At 42.9% G+C, this 20654-nt stretch overlaps 1 protein-coding gene across 2 annotated transcripts; it reads right to left on the minus strand.

Moving 5' to 3' along the window:
• Positions 1-220: 220 nt before the first annotated feature.
• Positions 221-19817, minus strand: smpd4 (sphingomyelin phosphodiesterase 4). 2 transcript variants are annotated; one of them, XM_058055536.2, is made up of 20 exons: positions 19669-19817; positions 19393-19478; positions 19224-19310; positions 18983-19119; positions 18837-18912; positions 18646-18754; positions 18509-18561; positions 18258-18406; positions 15988-16120; positions 15847-15918; positions 9872-9961; positions 8989-9143; positions 7748-7838; positions 7581-7681; positions 7346-7509; positions 5192-5397; positions 1124-1354; positions 870-998; positions 673-801; positions 221-605 (listed from the first exon to the last, which is right to left on the minus strand). In XM_058055536.2, the coding sequence occupies exons 2-20, from the start codon at positions 19429-19431 to the stop codon at positions 291-293; spliced, it is 2466 nt and encodes an 821-aa protein (XP_057911519.2). In that variant the 5' UTR covers positions 19432-19478; positions 19669-19817; the 3' UTR covers positions 221-290. The 2 variants fall into 2 exon arrangements, with proteins under 2 accessions (XP_057911519.2, XP_057911520.2); XM_058055537.2 differs by lacking the exon at positions 9872-9961.
• Positions 19818-20654: the final 837 nt, after the last annotated feature.

Raw genomic sequence — 20654 nt, forward strand, 5'->3', positions numbered from 1 at the left:
TTTAAACGCGTTCATAAAACTGGTGGAGGCGCCACCTGCTGGACAGCATGGGGAAAATATGTCATCATCCAAAAATTCGTAGAGGTTAGAGGTCACCATTTACTACAGAATAGTGATTGCTTCTAGTTTTTTTTTTCCATTTCAGAATTCCTTATCTGGGATTTCACTCACTTTTCATATCCGAGCAAAACGTTGCAATCATCCAACAAAGACAAAAAACTTTTGTTTTGTAAAGAATATATTTTAGAGGTGAAAACTGCATACATTTACAAAACAAGCGGAATGACACGCTACTGTGTGTAGTCCACGTACACCGTCATGAGCACGCCATGCAGGAATGCAGCGGTGAGGATGATGAGGGTGCTGGAGGCGGGTCCAAAGGAGAAGATGGCGGCCAGCGAGTAGCAGAGCAACAGTATCAAAAGCGTTCTGTAGCTGGCCAGCGGACGCAAGCTCACACGTGCGCATCGCATCCTATCCAAGCGGCGCGGTGATGCGGGACTACGCACGGGGGTACGAGCAGCTCCTAGATCAGTTAGGTAGTGACGACCCAGGCGACCCAGGAAGTCTGGCCGCAAGCAGAGTCTGGTCATGTGACCTCCGAACTGAAGTGATGAGCACAAGGTGCGAGGTCACACATTTGACTGTGAAAGCTAGCGTTTTTTTTTTTACCTTCTGGTTGAGCAGAGACGACATCCTGTACAAGAACCTGACCAGCAGCGCGTTCTCGTAGCTCCTGATTGGCTGCAGCTCCGGGTCGCCTTGGTATTGAATGTCAAACCGGCGGAGGCCGTTAATGATCTGCGCACAACGAAATGCCAATGAATGACCTCCAAGACCAGACCCTAAATTCAAGTTCTGGTTCCAACCTGTGTCCTCCCCAAGTCAGTGAGGACGAGGCCATCCTCTCTCATGATGCAATCTGGTAGTCTGGAATCGCCGTCATCCTGACAAGACGTCACATTGGAGATGAGCTGAGTCAACTGACTCTGGTTCAGCTGTAAAACACAAACAAAGAGCACTTGTGTGAGGAGGGCGGGGCTTCAGCTTCTCCTCAGGAAGCTGTCAACATGAGCATGCTAATGCTAGTCCATACACATTTGCATCAATGCATCAAACACACCTTGAAAATGGAACACAGGTTCTCCAGCGCTCTGTCCAAAAACTCGTGAGTCTTTTTCAGAAACTCGCTGCTCTCCTCCAGCTCATTGCCGTAAAGCACGTTGCTGGACTCCGAGGAGGAGGAAGTGAACCACGCCAGGAAGGACTTGTTCGCGGCCGCCTCAGTTGACTGGTCTGAGATCCGTTTGGCGGTTTGTCTGGCTTGAGCGATGATGTGAATCAACTTCACCACCTGAACCACAGAAGAGTGACCTTTCACATTTAAAGCATTCCATCACTGTAGTTGCTGAGCGAGCCTTTCAAAGTAAGACGCCAAAGCAGGGGTCTCAAAAACGCGGCCCGCGGGCCAAATGTGGCCCACAGGACACTAGTTTGAGGCCCCCGCCTTGATATGAAAGTTTAATGTTAGTGCGGCCCGCGCAAGTTTGATATGGATGCTGTATGGTATCATGTACCCAGAAAAAATTATTACGTTTGATTAATGTTCATGTTAAAGGTTAAATAACTGTTAATAGTTATCCTCCCTATCCATGTGGAAGTGGTAAGTTTTTGGCTATTTAAGTTTAAAGGAAATAACTTGAAGGCTACCGTTTAGGTCGCTAGCTCTCTAGTTTGCGAGTTAGCATGTGTCTCAAGACCCTGCAGTTGCGCAATATGTTGTAAATAAAAAGAGTATAAATGTGACTATAGTCGTGTTTTGTCATGTCTACAGGGCTCTAATAATGCTTTGTTCATTTTAATCTGAAAAAAAATAATTTGTCTACCCACCAACTATATGTGGTTTCTTAAGTTTTTATTAGGGCTCGAGCACTGACCAGTGCGAAAGCCCTATTGTAATCGTTCCGTTTTTTATTCTGACGAAAGGACGGCCATTTTGAGGGCCTTAACATGCCCGAAAACTCACCAAATTTTGCAAGCGCGTCAGGTCTGGCGAAAATTTCGATCTGGTGGGGGTCCCGAAAACAATGTTCCAAAATTGACTCTCTAGCGCCACCTTTAATTTTTGAAAAAATTGGCCCCCGCCACCAGTTTCACCTATCGTCACGAAACTTGGTGGAGACGTCTATCGTGACAGGACGGACCAAAAAGTCTCAAGAACCCATATTGGAAAACGAACAGGAAGTCGGCCATTTTGGATGGCGGCGGCCTTTTTCATGCCAGAAGTTGGGGTCGTATCTCGACGAACTCCTCCTAGGGGGTTTGACCAAATGAGTCCGTTGTTGCATCAACGGACACTAGACGGATGGCCGACGTTAAATTGCGAAGGATTTTGGGATATTCCATACGATGTGGGCGTGGCACGCCCCCAAATTTTGCCCATTTTCATATGTCCGGGCCTTGCACGCTGAGCGTAACTGTAGACGTGAATAACTTGGCTCCACGTGGTCAGATCTTCATCATAATTGGTACGTGTGATCATGGCCCCGCCCCGAAGGTCCCCGTAGGTCACTTCCTGATTTCGTCGCAGCGCCACCTATTGGCGACAGGCTAAAGGCGTGTCATCTACATGAGGCCTTTTCTGCCAGGAGATTCATCAGATGAACATCAGGGTCACAAGGTCACTGCCTGACAGCCTGGTGAAGCCTGTTGATGGACCATGATGCAGGAAAAGCGCACGTGGTGGGCGTGGCCTGGCGGCGAATGCTCAGGCCTCGCCATTTACATAGAAAAGGTCATCATTCGCCCGCAAAAGGTCGCATGGGCTTGAAAACTCATAGGGGGGGTCAGAATCCAGGCCTGAGCGGCCTGGTGTGGCCCCCATATGAAACCAAGCCAAATTGACTCACTAGCGCCACCTAGAAGTTTTAAAATAATTATCCCTCGCCTCCCGTTGCACGTATGGGCATGATTTTCGGAGGAGACATCACTCGTGACAGGACGCACAAAAAAGTCTCAATAACCCATGTTCTAAAACCAACAGGAAGTCGGCCATTTTAGGTGGCGGCGGCCATTTGGGGGCGGATGTATGGGTCGTATCTTGACGAACTCCTCCTAGGGGGTTTGACCGAATGAGTCCGTTGTTGCATCAACGGACACTAGACGGATGGCCCACGTTAAATTGCGAAGGATTTTGGGCCGCTCCATAGGATGTGGGCGTGGCACGCCACCAAACTTTGACCATTTCATATCTGGCCCTGCCTGGTGTCTGGCCTTGCCTTGAAGCAATGTACATCAAAGTCAATACACAGTTTGACTGACAGACTGATGATGTCAGTTGATGGACTATGATGTGTGTAAAGCACATGTGGGGGGCGTGGCCACGGCGAATGGTCAGCCTTCGCCATTGACCATCAAAAGGTCATCATTTGCCTGCAGAAGGTCACAGGCTGCTGAAATCTTAAACGTGAGGCCTTAATCCAGGCCTGAGCGCCCTGGTGGTGCTCCCATGTGACACCAATCTAAATTGACACACTAGCGCCACCTAGAAGTTTCAATTCATTATCCCTCGCCACCCGTTACACGTATCACTATGATTTTCGGTGGAGACGTCTATCATGACAGGACGCACCTAATGCTCCAGAAGCCATGTTCAAAACACAGCGCCACCAACTGGTGGAAATGTATATCTGCCGTAACTTCCTGATTCATGGTCAGATTGTCTTGAAATTTTTTTTGGTGTGTTGGGTCAATCTCTGGTCTGTTATACTGTGTGTACATAGACTCTATAGCGCCACCAACTGGTGGAAATGTATATAGCCGTAACTTCCTTCCACATGGTCGGATCCAGCCCAAATTTTTTCTGGTGGTTTGGGGTACCCTCTGGTCTATGACTGTGTGTGTACATACACTGTATAGCGCCACCAACTGGTGGAAATGTATATAGCCGTAACTTCCTTCCACATGGTCGGATCAGGCCCAAATTTTTTCTGGTGGTCTGGGGTACCCTCTGGTCTATGACTGTGTGTGTACATACACTGTATAGCACCACCAACTGGTGGAAATGTATATAGCCGTAACTTCCATCCACATGGTCGGATCAAGCCCAAATTTTTTCTGGTGGTTTGGGGTACCCTCTGGTCTATGACTGTGTGTGTACATCGACTGTATAGCGCCACCAACTGGTGGAAATGTATATAGCCGTAACTTCCTTCCACATGGTCGGATCAGGCCCAAATTTTTTCTGGTGGTCTGGGGTACCCTCTGGTCTATGACTGTGTGTGTACATCGACTGTATAGCGCCACCAACTGGTGGAAATGTATATAGCCGTAACTTCCTTCCACATGGTCGGATCAGGCCCAAATTTTTTCTGGTGGTCTGGGGTACCCTCTGGTCTATGACTGTGTGTGTACATACGCTATAGCGCCACCAACTGGTGGAAATGTATATCTGCCGTAACTTCCTTACGCACGGTCGGATCGGCCCCTAATTTTTTCTGTTGGTTCGGGGTACCCTCCGGTCCGTTACCGTGTGGGCCAACCACTCTATAGCGCCACCCACAGGCGGAAACGTATATCCGCCGCAAGGACCTACCGCGTGGTCCGATCGTCGTGAATTTTTTTATGGCGGTTCGCGGTGTCGGACGGGACGTGACCGCGCACCCGCCTCGCCACCGCTGTCGCCCCCTCCTGGCGGAAAATTGCAAGTGCCGTGACTCCCTTACCGCTTATCCGCTCGCCGCGGTTTTTCGTACGGCGCGTCCGCGCGCCCGTCCGGTCGCGCGCGCGACCCCGACCCGCGCGTACCCCCGACCCGCGCGTACCCCCGAGCGCGTCGGGGTGCTCGAGCCCGCTCATCACTGCTTGCAGTTTTAATTATGATTATTATTATATTTATTTATTACTGATTGATTGATTTTCTTTATTCTTGATTTGTTTATTTATTTTTCATCTTATTTTGTGTAGAAAAATAAAAAGTAAGATATTTGAGAACAGTGGAATGTTTTATCAGAGCTTTTCTTGTAGAAAATTGGAACCAAAGCGAAGTTTTTTAAAGTTTTTTGTTTTTAATAAATGCATTTTTTTTTTTTGGAAAACCTGATGCGGCCCAGTCTCACCCAGACCCTAGCTCCAGTGCCCCCCCCCCCCCAAGTAAATTGAGTTTGAGACCTCTGCTCCAAAGGAAGCTTACCACAGCTCGCAACTCGGATCCAAACATCTGCTTGTATTGGCAGTCCTGGCCTTCCAAGGAGTACACATGACTCTTGACCCGGAAGACCGCGTCCGTTACCATGCGTTGCCGTGACGACAGGAAGCTGCCCCCTTGACTCGGCGTGAGGAAGCCTCGTGGCTGCCGGTGGTGCAGGACGAGCTCCGGCTCCAAGAAGAGCTGCTCGGCTGCAGAAAGGAACAAATAAGCGATAAATATTTGTTGCCGTGTACGGTAATTATCGGTCCTGATATATATATATATATATATATATATAAAATCCTATAACATTAAAAATAAGTCAGATTACGGATAATTTTTTTAACACTCCAATTAAGGGAGATTACCTGCACCGGCTGCGGAGCATGTGTCCAAATATAGTGCACTTTGCTGGGCCATTGTAAGTGGCTACCTCTACTCTACACTCTGGTTAGCAGTAGTAGTGTAGTAGTGCAGGGCTCTACATAAAATCCTTAAGGTGAGAACTACTTGCCCGAACTTGCCCCATGTAAAATGAAAAGACCGCCATAATGATATCATCTAATTTTTGTGGCATCACATGAGAATCTCAAAAAAGATGAAATGATTATCATTTCTTGTGGTTGTTTTCCTACATAGATCATGACGTTGGAAATCTGGATTGTCAAGAGACTTCTAGGCACTTTTATAGGTTGTGCACCACAATGAAAACATTATTGAATAGACACATTTGTGTACTAGTAAAGTGTTTTTAATCCAGAAAAAAAATGCTCAATGGTCAAAACAATAATTTGTGAAGCAAAGGTGAGAAAAATCCACAGAGAAATGGAAGCGCTAAAGTTGTAGCTTGTGCAAAATCAGCACTTGGTATTGGATCTAATCGGTGGTGTTTCATTGTGACCACTTCAAATTGTCACAGCAATGTGATTCACTCACCTGTGCCATCATTTGATTTGCTGCCGCTAATAAAATACTTGTTTAGGAGGCACTGGTTCATCACTTTTTGGTGTTGTTGAAGAATTAGACCATGTTGGCAGGGACGCCATGATAGATGTTTTCCTAGTCAAACCATCGCTGATTGGTTGATCGTGAACAAGAACGGGTGTGGGTAAAACGCGGACCGCGGTCTAAATAAACGATTGTGATTGGTCCATTTCAAGATTTGCAAGGATTGGTTTGCAAATTACCACCGGAATTACGCAGTCCGTGTTTTACCAACACCCAACAAGAACCACTTTTAAAAAAACTCTGCAGTATGGCATGCCAAAGTACACTTGCCCGACGGGAATATTAATGATTGGATTTACTTGCCCGAATTTAGTTTTAACTTGTCCCAGGCCATCGGTACATCGTTATTGTCGAACCCTGTAGTGTCATGATATTTAATTAGGACAAAATTGACAGGTACAGTTGGTCTAATCCAAATTTGTTCCAGTCCTCCTTACCTCCAGGTGTGCACAAAGTATAGTTAAATATATATGTTAAAGTATATATTTATAGGTTATCACATGGTTTGTCTGGTATCAGGCCAGGTATCATGCCCCCAAGTGTCAGGCATGATACTGGGCCTGATACCAGACAAACCATGTGATGATCTTATTATCACATACTATTTAGTCATGAGCTTATTATCACGTACTATTTAATCAAAAGACTATTTTGTTTCCAGAAAATTTTGAGTTTATTACATGTATTATATCTAAACAGTGTAAACACAATAATTATAATTACAAAAATATTTCAACAATAATATTTTATCAACAGTCTTATCTTATCAATGTCTGACAATTAAAGTTCCATTAATCAAGTTTGGGTTTTTTGGTGACTGGAGAAGCACTAGGCACTAAGCAATCGTGTGCTGTTCTCTGATTGGTTGTTTCACGGGCACGATACCAGAGCAGCGCGCTCTGAGTGGACAGCTACGGGGGCTGATACTGGACATGGTTAAACTCTATATTTTATCAGTATCACTGCCCTGGGCTTTGACACAGTATCATTTCGGCCTTTTCTCGTATCATTCATGGGCGGTTTCTAGGGTACAGTAATACTGTTAATACTATTAATACTGTAGTATGTGATAAAAAAAAAAGTATCAGTTATTGGTACCATACTGGTCTTGAAAAGCAGAAAGTCAAGAAGGCTGGAGCGTGCTCTCACCCTTCTGGATCATCTCTGCGAGGTTAGGCTGAGAGAAGACTTTAGCCACCCGAAAGACCATTAGAGCATTTTTGGCGTTGACCAAGTCCGTCCTGAGGGCTCGATTCAAGAAGACCTGGAAGAGCTTGGTATAAACCAGCAGGTTCTCCTGAACAAAGGATTCCCTGCAGGTGAAGAACAGCAAGAAGAAGTTAGCACCAGGCGGCATGGAACGACTGATTCTCCATGAAGTCACCATTTGTCAGGCTCGCTCCTGCTGCCTTCTGTTGGAGCGTTGCTGCTCTTCTCTTCGCTGTATCTCCAGGGCTGGATGAAGCTCAGCCATGTCTCCAACACCTCAACAAAAAATAAAAGGGTTTAGTTGCCTTTAGTTGAACTTAATATTCGAGACAAGAGACTTACCGCTCGGAAGGAAGCGTCCAGAGGCCAATGTCCGAAGCAGTGTTGCAGGAAAAGAAAAAGTTTCTGCTGAACAAAACGCTGCACCACCACCCTGCAGGAGACACCAACACACTGTAAAGCACCCATCACATGATCTCATCATGTGACTTCATTTTTTTAACTACACTACGTCCTACTTTATCCATACACCCAAAAATCAGCCACTCGCCAGTGGGATGCCCTCCCTTCCCTGATGCAAAACTGGGGCTGCATGGTGGCCAAGTGGTTAACGCACAGACCTCACAGCTAGGAGATCAGGGTTCAATTCCACCCTCGGCCATCTGTGTGGAGTTTGCATTTTCTCCCCGTGCATGCGTGGGTTTTCTCCGGGTACTCCGGTTTCCTCCCACATTCCAAAAACATGCTAGGTTTATTGGCGACTCCAAATTGTCCATAGGTGGCTGCACGGCGGTCGAGTGGTTAGCGCGCAGACCTCACAGTTCGGAGACCAGGGTTCAATTCCACACATCTCTGTGTGGAGTTTGCATGTTCTCCCCGTGCATGCGTGGGTTTCATCCGGGTAGTCCGGTTTCCTCCCACATTCCAAAAACATGCTAGGTTTATTGGCGACTCCAAATTGTCCATAGGTGGCTGCACGGCAGTCGAGTGGTTAGCGTGCATACCTCACAGTTAGGAGACCAGGGTTTAAATTCCACCCTCAAACCAGGGTTCAATTCCACACATCTCTGTGTGGAGTTTGCACGTTCTCCCCGTGCATGCGTGGGTTTCATCCGGGTACTCCGGTTTCCTCCCACATTCCAAAAATATGCTAGGTTAATTAGCGACTCCAAATTGTCCATAGGTATGAATGTGAGTGTGAATGGTTGTTTGTCTATATGTGCCCTGGGATTGGCTGGCCAACAGTCCGGGGTGTACACCGCCTCTCGCCCGAAGAGAGCTGGGATAGGCTCTAGCAACCCCGCGACCCTCATGAGGAAAAAAGCGGTAGAAAATGAATGAATCCAGAGGCCAAAAACATAACATTTCCACACGGGATGTGGGACATGCCAAGCCTGACTTCACTTAATGTAAGGTCATGTCATAATGTTTTGTGTTATTGACTGTAAATCCAAGACGACACCCATCACATGATCTACTATGGCTTTACATCACATTTACTTAACTATCTACTACAACTGGGGTCGCCAACCCTTCAATCACATTGTTAATCATCATGCACCCAAGTGTTCCACCATGACGACCTCTTGAACTCCTCCAGGGGGCTGGCGTGGGCATGCGAGTGGGTCGTGGGGGAGGAGGGCAGCTGCTCGGGTTTCAGGCTGTTGGAGAAGGCATGCAGATGTTTGACCAGGAGACGCACCACCAGCACGTGCTCCTCAGTCGGGCTGAAGGGTTCCTGCAAAAGAACCGCAATTTACACAGAGCTTAGTGACCCCAAGGCGACACCCCCCACCTGCTCCATTTGGTGCCAGTTTCATAAGCAGCCAAGCAGAAAGCTTCTAACCCCTGTCCAGCCAATCAGGCAGCAGAACTCTTGCAGAGTACAGAGGTCCCACTCAACCCAACTCACTTTGGTGTCCAACTCAACTCTTTTTGAAGTCACCCACAAACATCTACAAGCCCAAAACAAATCCAATATTTTCATCATTTGCTTAGCATGAAGACGGCAAGAACATATTCCTGATTCCAAACTATTGGAGGATTGCGAGGCAGGACCTCAGCACTCGTTGACCACAGCATCTTTTTCTAAATTCCATTCCATCTTCTCATTCCAGCGCGTACAATGCATGGTTTACATTTGTTAGCATACGCGTGACACACAGCAGCACTGTCAAAAACATGACAAAGCAAATCAGCAGAGAACTGCACCCGAGCCACATTCAAGACCCGACAACCTGTCCCACCAAGAGTACTTCTTCAGAGAAACTGCAAGTCATACATGATTTTCAAGATGTTTGTGTGTCCACCACAAATTAGTAGATTATATAGTAGCTTATTATGGCTGGCTGCCTCAAAGATGGTGCCAGACCTCCAAGAAGTACCCTTGACCAGGACCTGAAGTGACTTGAGGTTTACCTCCAGGAGGCCCCAGAGGGGCGGGGGTGAATGAAAAGGTTTAAGTACTTGGTAGGTGTGGAGGGTCCCAGAGCCCGATGGGACGTGGGGTTGGCACGGCATGCTGGACATACTGAGGCGGTACTGGAGCAGCGCCAGCTGTTGACCCGTTACCACCAGGGGGAGGAAGATGAGGGAGACCAGAGATAGAACACGGCACAAAGTACAAGAGGAGGAGGAGGGGGGAAACGGGTGAGGGAGGTGCAGCAGTGAGGAGAGGCAAAGGAGGAAGATGACAAATCAGGGAAGAGAAAGAGTTGTTCAAAATACAAATGAGGAAGAGCAGAGGGGAGACAAAAATCAAACATTGACTCAAACACATTTCATTCCGCACAAGACATGAAGGATGAGAATCATTGCAGAACTAACTGGTGTTTGGGTGTGGGAGAATTTGCACGCGGGCCAAATGTGGCCCGCAGGACACTAGTTTGAGGCCCCCGCCTTGATATGAAAGTTTAATGTTAGTGCGGCCCGCGCAAGTTTGATATGGATGCTGTATGGTATCATGTACCCAGAAAAAATTATTACGTTTGATTCATGTTCATGTTAAAGTTTAAATAACTGTTAATAGTTATCCTCCCTATCCGTGTGGAAGTGGTAAGTTTTTGGCTATTTAAGTTGAAAGGAAATAACTTGAAGGCTACCGTTTAGGTCGCTAGCTCTCTAGTTTGCGAGTTAGCATGTGTCTCAAGACCCTGCAGTTGCGCAATATGTTGTAAATAAAGAGTATAAATGTGACTATAGTCGTGTTTTGTCATGTCTACAGGGCTCTAATAATGCTTTGTTCATTTTAATCTGAAAAAAATCATTTGTCTACCCACCAACTATATGTGCTTTCTTAAGTTTTTATTATTTGCCCTTTTATTATTATTTTTTCTTATTTTATTATATTATTATTATTATTATATTTATTTATTTATGATTGATTTTCTTTATTCTTGATTTGTTTATTTATTTTTCATCTTATTTTGTGTAGAAAAATAAAAAGTAAGATATTTGAGAACAGTGGAATGTTTTATCAGAGCTTTTATTGTCGAAAATCAAAACCAAAGCAAAGTTTATTCATTTTTCTGTTTTTAATAAATGCGTCTTGTTTTTGTTTTTTTTGGAAAACCTTATGTGGCCCAGTCTCGCCCAGACCCTAGCTCCAGTGGCCCCCAAGTAAATTGAGTTTGAGACCCCTGGTATAGATGAAGCAGAGGTAGTCAAAAACCTCCTCAGTGGCAAAGCTATGGGGTTGGATGAGTTTCACCCCGAATTATTCAAGGCTCTGGATGTTGAGGGTCCTGGTTGGCACGTCCCTTCAACAGTCAGGAACAGCACCTCGGGATTGGCAGACCAGTGTGCAATAATGTAACTAAGGATCGACCGATATGGGTTTTTTCGGGGCGATGAAGATTTTTTTTCCATCACTCTTTTGCTTGGGCCGATATTTGTGACCGATACTGCTTTTGCTCCCTCAATTTACGTGAAAAAATGACTACGATAACAAATATTCCCGGTCTCAAGTTTAAACAAATATTTATTGAAATGTAAACACTGAACACAGTAGGATTCGGCTTTCTTAAACACGCATTTAAACGGCATTATCAACTTTAAAAGAAGTAAATATTCAACATGTGCAAAACATTTCTGTCGTAGTTTAAGTTTTATCGAGCATCAATGTGGTACCGCAACTGCGTGTGTTGCGGTACCACAACCCGCAATAAGGGTTTGTAGCATATTAGTGACAGTAAGCTATAAGCCTATTTGCCCAATGCTAGGCGCCATCCGTAGGCGTGTGTTTAACCTTCCTCTTGTGTTCGCTTTCTGGTATCATCTCTTATGTTAACAGGTCGGTTTTGACCCATGTATTAAATCAGCTATAAAATACACTAAAAACAATAAGTTACCATCAAATTTGCTTCTCATGTCTTGGTTACCTTCTTAGGCTTCCTCATGCATGAAAATGTTGGTTTTAATACTTTTGGTGTGGGCATGGAGGCCTTTTTTTTGTCAATATACCCCTCAATTTTAATTTCCTAAAATGGTCAAATGAACCTCAAAAGAATCATATTAATAAATTGAAGGTTCTTTTGTTACCTGGCTATTACTGAGAGCTATAGAACATATCTCTTAAATCAATTAGTTTATTTATTTTCTCATTTTAGTATTAATCACTAAAGAAACATCAATGGTGTTCGGGTGAATTTTGACCCGTATATATTAATGTCAAGAAAAGGTAGAAAAAGTTATTGTTTTCAGTTACAGAACTTTAGTATAAAGTGAAATGAAAAAGCAGAACAGGTCCAGATCTTGGTTCACTGTACTTCTTGCCATTCTTTCCATGATCCAAATTGTAAATGTGAAATCAGCCAATCAAATGAGTGAATTCCCCTCACATGTCTGGACATTGTTTTTCTGCTGGTATATTGGAAAAGCGGTCAAAAAGAGAATCCCCTGAAGCTTACATGATGAGAAGAGGAGCTGGTTGTCATTGTGTTGGCTAATTGTACACTTATGATTTTGGTTTTGGCTCAAAATATTGCTTTATAGTCATATTATAACCGCGTCGAAGCCGACCCTAACAATAGTGGTCATAATTTCAACCAGACCATTTTATAATTATTTTTTTGGTTTTATTTTGTTGAAATAGAGTTTCCTGACAAAGTCAAAAAGCCTTGATGCAATAAACAAATGTTATGTGATTCTTTTTATGCATTAAAATGTAAAACAGGTCGGTGCCGACCCTAACACAAGAGGAGGGTTAAACAGTATGTAGCACTGGTAATATTGTAATGAGCAAAGGCAGAAAAGGGGTGTTGGGTTTAACTCCATCCAAGCTTGTATTTACCCTGATGTCCAAATACTTTTGAGACCTTAAAAAACGGGAGCGTGCTTGCAATTTCTGAAAAAGTGTCTACGCAACCACATCATGAACTTTTGATGTCAAATTCAGAGTGCCTTGTCTGCTAAACCACATCTTACTTGATTGGAAAAGTAAGATTCCAGCCTGAATCATTCTCATCCCTGATGTTTGGAAAATACCACTTTCAACAGAGGAATTCCAGTGTCAAATGTTGGCCACAATAAAAGCTCATTGCCATACGACGCATGTCTTGTTTTACACCACCTGAAGACTTCCTTTTAACATCTGGAGACTTCATTCATAAAGAAGGTGAATAGTCAGATTTCACACACATTGAATTCCTCTCAAACTTCATTATTCATTTGGTTCTCCAATGGAAATTAAAGGGGTCCTCTTTGAAGGTGGGTGGGAGAGGGGTCACATTTACAGGCTGAGCACCAAAATAGGGCAAAGGTCAGTATGCAGGATTATTATTTGAGAATATGGCAAGCAGAAGCAGAGACGAGGGAGGGTGAGTATTTTAGGTAGTTTATAAAAGTGTATAATATACAGGGGAGGAGTTATGGAGTTATGGCATCAACCCAATTCATCCGATAACATTCATTCATTCATTCATTTTCTACCGCCTTTCCTCACAAGGGTTACTGGGGGTGCTGGAGCCTATCCCAGCTGTCTTCGGGCGAGAGGCGGGGTACACCCTGGACTGATGGCCAGCCAATCATCATAGACAAACAACCATTCACACTCACATTCATACCTATGCATAATTTGGAGTCGCTAATTAACCTAGCATGTTTTTGGAATGTGGGAGGAAACCGGAGTACCCGGAGAAAACCCACGCACGGGGAGAACATGCAAACTCCACAGAGAGATGGCAGAGGGGGGGAATCGAACCCTGGTCTCCTAGCTGTGAGGTCTGCGTGCTAACCACTCGTCTACCGTGCCAACCAAGAAACAGACATCTTTAATTCATTATTCATTTTTTGAAGAAATGCAACATTGTGACTGAGCAATATTCAAACCGTGACATTCACTGGCTAAATGTACTGCAAAAAAGGTCAGTAAGGATAATTCATAATGCCGCCTACAGAGAACATATACTAACATACATTTCTAAAATTACAAATACTTCAACTTGCTGATATAGTTCATCTTCAAACAGCTAAAATAATGCATAAGGCTAAAAATAAACAATTAGCTAAAAATGTCATCCAATACTTCAAACAAACAACTACAAACAAGCATTCCCACCTAACATGTGTTTGGAATGTGGGAGGAAACCGGAGTACACGGAGAAAACCCACGCATGCACGGGGAGAACATGCAAACTCCACACAGAGATTGCCGAGGGTGGAATTGGTCTCCTAGCTGTGAGGTTTGCGCACTAACCACTTCAACGCCGTGCAGCCCCTCATCCGATAACAATGAAACAAAATTACCCATACTGCGCCGTTAGTGGTTTAGCGTGAACAAATCCAGCGCTTTTGTGTGACGTGCTGTAAACTTCCCCTCCTGTTGGGGGCTTGGGGGATGTTGAAACGGCAGCATTGCTACGGGGCCCAGGGGCTTGTTCCTATCACCACAGCATGTGAAAAGTACAAAAAGGTTTGCCGGAGATGCTTGATTTCATCATGGAAATGATGGCGTCTAATAAACTTTTGTTATGCAATAAAGCCTTCGGAGCAACGCTTTGTACTTATGAGGCGCCGCCATTTGTTTATTGATGTCATGATATCATATTTGGTACGGGCAAATCTATACATAGTTTGTTACAAATCATCGCCGTTTCATGGTTGATACATTTTGTCAAAATATTTGCATATTTAAGCAAATTGCACATATATTTTCTCCAAATGAGGCATTTTCAAGAATAAAAATGGCTAAATGCACTAAGATCCGAATACAGTATCAGCCATTAAAGGGGACCTATTATGCCAATTTATCAGCCATCTGTATTGAGTTGTGGACGCCTATAGAGCAGCTACTCACAATAACCATCCCACAAAGCTTTATAGTTCTTCCAGAATCTGCACCTATTCAGCCGTATATCTTTAGATTGAGGTTTTTCAATAGGATTTCAATATTGGCTGCACGGCTAGGAGACCCTGGTTCGATTCCCCACTCTGGCATCTCTGTGTGGAGTTTGCATATTCTTCCCGTGCGTGCGTGGGTGGGTTTTCTCCGGGTGCTCCGGGTTCCTCCCCCATTCCAAAAACATGCTAGGTTAATTAGCGACTCCAAATTGTCCATAGGTATGAATATGAGTGTGAATGGTTGTTTGTCTATATACCCTGTGATTGGCTGGCCACCAGTTCAGGGTGTACCCCACCTCTCGCCTGAAGACAGCTGGGATAGGCTCCAACACCCCCCGCGACCCTTGTGAGGATAAGCAGTACAGAAAATGGATGGATGGAATGCTATATTGTGTTTTTTACATTAAATTACATTTAATCAAATTACGTTTTTAAATCAAATTATATATATAATATTTTTTATATTGCGTATTTTTAAATATTTATTCATTTTATATTTCATCTTGTAACCCAATCTCATGACATGAGAGTACAAAATAAGTACAAAAATATATTTATAAAGAAGGAATCCTATTTGGCGAAAACGCACTTATCACAGTCTAGTCTGGAACCAATTAACCGCCATGAACAAGGAATTATTGAAGATATAAATAAGTTATAGGCTTGGGAAAAAAAGAAAATCCTGCATTCCTGGTTTACGGTGGGCAAAACAAACAAAAGCAGCCAGAAGTCCCACTGAGACTTCTAAGAAACATACAAAAGTGACTTGAATTTACTTATACTGTAATACTGTATCTTTCATTCTAATGAGTCCATCTGTGGACACTGGCCCCGCCTCTCACACGTGTCAACCAGAGGTGACCTGTGTGTACATGTACATGTGTGTTCATCTACAGAAGGCTCAGTGTGACTTCAGGCTGAGCTTAAAGCATGAGGAAGTGAGGATGAAGACGTTTGAGGCGGAGCAGCTACAAGAACCTTGCATGATCATACTCCACTTCCAAAGGACTTATTCTTTCCAAAACAGAAAACTTGGTGAGAGGTGGGAGGAGTCAGCAAAACGCCATGCAACGCTGTGGGGGGGGTCCATTTGATGGTCTTACCTTCACCTGAGGAGACTGAAGTTTCTGGTACATCTCTAAAGAGTAGTGATGGAGCCACACTTCCACAAACATCTGTGAACATGTACACACACATTAAACTAAAAAAAAAGGTCTGATTTCAATGTTGCTATGGAAACACACCTGCAGCAATGTTTCCGACCTCCAGATTTCCTGGGCTGCAGGGTCAGCGTTGACTGACGGCTGGTGGAAGATGTGATGCTTCAAGAGACTGGGGCTGTGGATGCCATACCCTGCTAAGGAAAGGTTGGAGGACCTGGTAATCAAAGGAGTGGAGTTATTTATATTACGTAGGAAAGTTTTATTTTAGCTTACTTATTGCATGTTGTCACACCTAACTGTTTCAAATCGTCAAATTTAAAATATTAGTCAATGACAGCAAAACTGGAAAAAAAATGCTAATTGGTAAACAAAACTTTTTATTATGAAAAGAGTAAAAACAAATCAAATCCAAAGCTACATGGCCATGTATGGAAAAAGTAAAATATTGTGATGGTAGTGTGATGGAGCTGCTTCAGGACCTGGTAGACTTGCTGTGATAAATGCAACCATGAATTCTGCTGTCTACCAAAGACAAAGGAGAATGTTCTGCCATCTGTTGGTGACCTCAAGCTGAAACCCACTTGGGTTCTGCATCAGGACAATGATCCAAAACACACCAGCAAGACCGCCTCTGAATGGCTGAAGAAAAATAAAATGAGGACATTAAAGTGGCCGAGCCAAAGTCCTGACCTGAACCCTAGAGACCTTAAAAAGGCTTCATGCTGGAAGAGCCTCCATTGTGGCTGAATGACAACAATTCTGCAAAGATGAGTGGGCCAAAATTCCTCCACAGAAAATGCTTGATTGAAGCTAAAGATGCCATGGGTGGCTCAACCTGTTTCACTTTTTAACACAGGGTCGTGTGGGTTTGGATTTTTTTTTCTCCCTTAATAACAAAATTCATTTAAAAACTGAATTTTGTGTTCAGTTGTGTTGTCACCGACTAATATTTAAATTACTTTGATGAACTGAAATATTTAAAGGCGACAAAAATAAAATAAATTCACACCATTGTATATTGTTTATATATATTGTATATAAAGTTCTAGATCAGGGGTCTCAAACAACGCGGCCCGCGGGCCAAATGTGGCCCCCGCCTTGATATGAAAGTTTAATGTTAGTGCGGCCCGCGCAAGTTTGATATGGATGCTGTATGGTATCATGTACCCAGAAAAAATTATTACGTTTGATTAATGTTCATGTTAAAGGTTAAATAACTGTTAATAGTTATCCTCCATATCCATGTGGAAGTGGTAAGTTTTTGGCTATTTAAGTTTAAAGGAAATAACTTGAACGCTACCGTTTAGGTCGCTAGCTCTCTAGTTTGCAAGTTAGCATGTGCATTATTATTCATTTATTACTGATTGATTGATTTTCTTTATTCTTGATTTATTTATTTTTCATCTTATTTTGTGCAGAAAAATAAAAAGCAAGATATTTGAGAACAGTGGAATGTTTTATCAGAGCTTTTCTTGTAGAAAATCGGAACCAAAGCACTGAAAAAGTTTGTATATTTTTGTATATATTTTTCTGTTTTTAATAAATGCATTTTTTTTTTTTTTGGAAAACCTGATGCTCCCCAGCCTTGCCCAGACCCTAGCTCCAGTGGCCCCCAGGTAAATTGAGTTTGAGACCCCTGTTCTATATTGTTCAATTTTTTGAAGAGAAATTTACATTTCATGCCACCGCTATGTCATGACAAAACATTGTGTTGCTGCTGGATGTTCACAGTAGCAGTATGATACTGCACATGTTTTTTTATCCAAAAAAGGAAAGTTTAAGACAAGAGAGGACTAAGAAAATAAGAGAAACGAATGCCTGCTTCAAGATCTCTTCTTTGCAGTGATCATTTCACTGATGACTGCTTCGAAGGAACGCCGTTACAAGAAACATATGCCTTGAAAGTACAGTATAAAGACATTTGAAAAAATGATGCTATTCCACCAGTGGACAGAAAAAAACTATAATTATGTCAAAGTTGGCACAAAAGAGCAATTCATGTCTTTACATAACATAAAGCTTTATAAATGTTGTATAAGCATATTCTGGCAGCGATATGTGCCGTATATGTTTATGGGGTAGCGGCCATGTTCTATAAATGTAATTTTTGCTTAATTACCATTTTAAGTTGCTAATTTACCCTTCACTTTCAAAAATCTACATGTAGAATATAATAACGTAGAACAGATCTGTGCAACACGTCACATGGCAACAGGAAAATGTAAACAACACAGGAAAAGCATGCATGTACAAAATCCTTATGCAGGATAATGTTTTGCTGGAATCACTCAGCAAATCACATTTCTTATGCAAAATGTAGACCAGACCAGACGGTGTGTGTGTGTGTGTACCTAGGAGGAGGTGCGCTGACCGAGCCCCTGTTGTCAGAAAAGGGAGACGGGGGCACACTTCCCTCAGTCGGCAGGAAATACTTGAGGTACATGTCCACCAATACAAAGTAGGCGCTGTCAGTGGTGCCATGCTGGCCTGAAGAGAAGTTCTAAAAAAAAAATAAATAAATAAATAAAATAAAAAATCAACACTTATGACCACTTGGTGTGTATGTGCATCTTTTTTAGACTGAGTGGATTTTTGACGTAACCTTTGGTGTGATGAGACAGGACGCAAAGTAGAACATGAAGAACTCAAAAGGATCTGCATTACATTGAGGAAAAACATCAGTGTTGACTTCCTGAATGGCTACGAGAGGTCATGTGACACATTTGGCAGGAAGGATACTCAGAGCCATGTTGAGCGTCAGCACGCCAGACATGGGAAAGTGTGGACGGTTGTGAAAGAGCGGACAATCTGGAAGGACGCCTTCCTGGATGGACGCTTTCACTGGAGCCTGCGCAGAACAAAAACACACAACACATTACAACGTTACACAAAACAACACGACTCAAGAATCAACAGTGATGCTATCCTACCGGCAGATAATTCACAGGGACTTCATACTTGTATTCTTCTGCTTGAAGTTTGTAAACCAGCTTCATCATGGCCCCACTGAGGAAAACAGCAAGTGGATATTTTAACGACATACACACACCAAAGTAAAGAGTAGATGAGGAGTCACCTCGGTTTCAGGAAGTCCACAACAAGCGGGAAATCATTGCAACGGGAATGCAGAAGGCGAAGGTTCCATCCTCCGAGGACGCCATCTAAACTTCCAAAGACACTCTCCACCAGCCACGAGAAAATGGCATGCAGTTCCTGAACAATACAAGAGGCCACAACATTTTTGCATTTTTTCCCCAGCACTTTTGCATATTGTGTGCAATGTACAGCGTGTGTACAGTGTAGGATGCTAAATGCACCTTTGCAGGATAGTCCTCGATGATCTTCACCAGCTCCTGACATCGCTGAACCAGAGTCTTGGTGGATGAGTCCGCTTTAAGGTTGGCCTGCAGCAAGGAACACGTTTAGGGTTTCAAATGAGCTTCATTGGAGGCTGGAGGGAGAAAAACTGGGACAGCGAGGCCTCACCAGAAGGAAGCCGGGGTGCTGTAAGCTGGCAGCGGCCATTGAGGATGCTCAGCTTGATGTCTTCAAAAGCCCACTTGGATCGCTACCTACGGTTAAAAGACAAATAACATGTAGGCATATTCTAGCTGAAGGTACAGTTGAATAGGGTTATATATTGTATAAACGTAGCCATTGTGGTTAGCTTCATGAATCGCTAGCAAAGCTACGCTAGCTTGAGGAGCGGCAAAGCGCGTTACTATCGTCAGTCACACTTTGACCCTTAGCGGACACACAAACCTTGTCTGCGCATTCACATTTGATTAAAAAAAGATTTAAAAAATGCTCGCTTTGTCAGCAGAATGCTGACAAGTAGCCTTTCCAAATGCTACAGCAAGCAACAGGCGGCAGCTTCTTCTTCTTTTTATCGATGGTTGGCAAGCAACTTGTGGCATGCACTACCGCCACCTTCTGGTAAATACATCAAATCACAAGTCACATATGAGGCTGATATCTAGCATCATCAGTAAATAATAGTTTGTATTATCTATTATGGACCTTTTACATCCAAGTGACAATAGTGATATCCTAAAACTATATTATTTGTCTTCATTCATCTTATTATTAAAACCATTATATTATTATTATATTTATTATCGCAAAATTGCATTTTTTTTGTCATTAGAATACACTTTTATGTCTTAAATTTTTTTTATTAGTTTTGTGATATAGTTGAAAAAGATTTAGTATATTCACTATATTATAATAGAATATATTTAGTTGTTTTGTAATTTTTGCTGTTTTTTTGTCATTTTCCAAATATTTCAACTTCCTTCTTAATTTTGTTTTTCATAATATGACTATATTGCCATAATATTTGGACTTCAGGCCCATAATATTTGCATTTTTAACCAACTTAATAAAAATATTCCGTTTCAAAAATAATATTTAATTAATATTTTAATTTAATATTTAATTTTTGTGATCTAAAACTATATTATTTGTCTTCATCTTATTATTATAGCCATGATATTATTATTATATTTATTCTCAGAAAATTGCAATTTTTTGTCATTAGAATACACTTTTTTTGTCTTAAATTTTTTTTTTCAATATCAATATAATCAATATAATTTTAGAATGTACTGTGAGACATAAATGGCCCCCAGTCTGCACTTTGGACACCGCTGCTCTACCATATTCCATTCCCTGAGGCCTATGGGAGAATTTGGCAGTACATGCAAACTCCACACAGAGATGGCCGAGGGTGGAATTGAACTCGGGTG

Source organism: Doryrhamphus excisus, linkage group LG18, assembly GCF_037039965.1.
Source record: "Doryrhamphus excisus strain RoL-2023G ecotype Guam linkage group LG18, RoL_Dexc_Guam_v1.1, whole genome shotgun sequence".
In the NCBI taxonomy this organism is placed as follows: Eukaryota; Metazoa; Chordata; class Actinopteri; order Syngnathiformes; family Syngnathidae; genus Doryrhamphus; species Doryrhamphus excisus.

Coding starts and splice junctions, on each gene's coding strand:
- smpd4 (XM_058055536.2), bottom strand. CDS start 19,431: ATGGCCGCTGCCAGCTTACAGCACCCCGGCTTCCTTCTG. Junction 9,144..9,871: donor GGACCCTCCACACCTACCAA/GTACTTAAACCT, acceptor GTTCTTTTGCAG/GAACCCTTCAGCCCGACTGA. Junction 7,682..7,747: donor TGGACGCTTCCTTCCGAGCG/GTAAGTCTCTTG, acceptor TTTTTTGTTGAG/GTGTTGGAGACATGGCTGAG.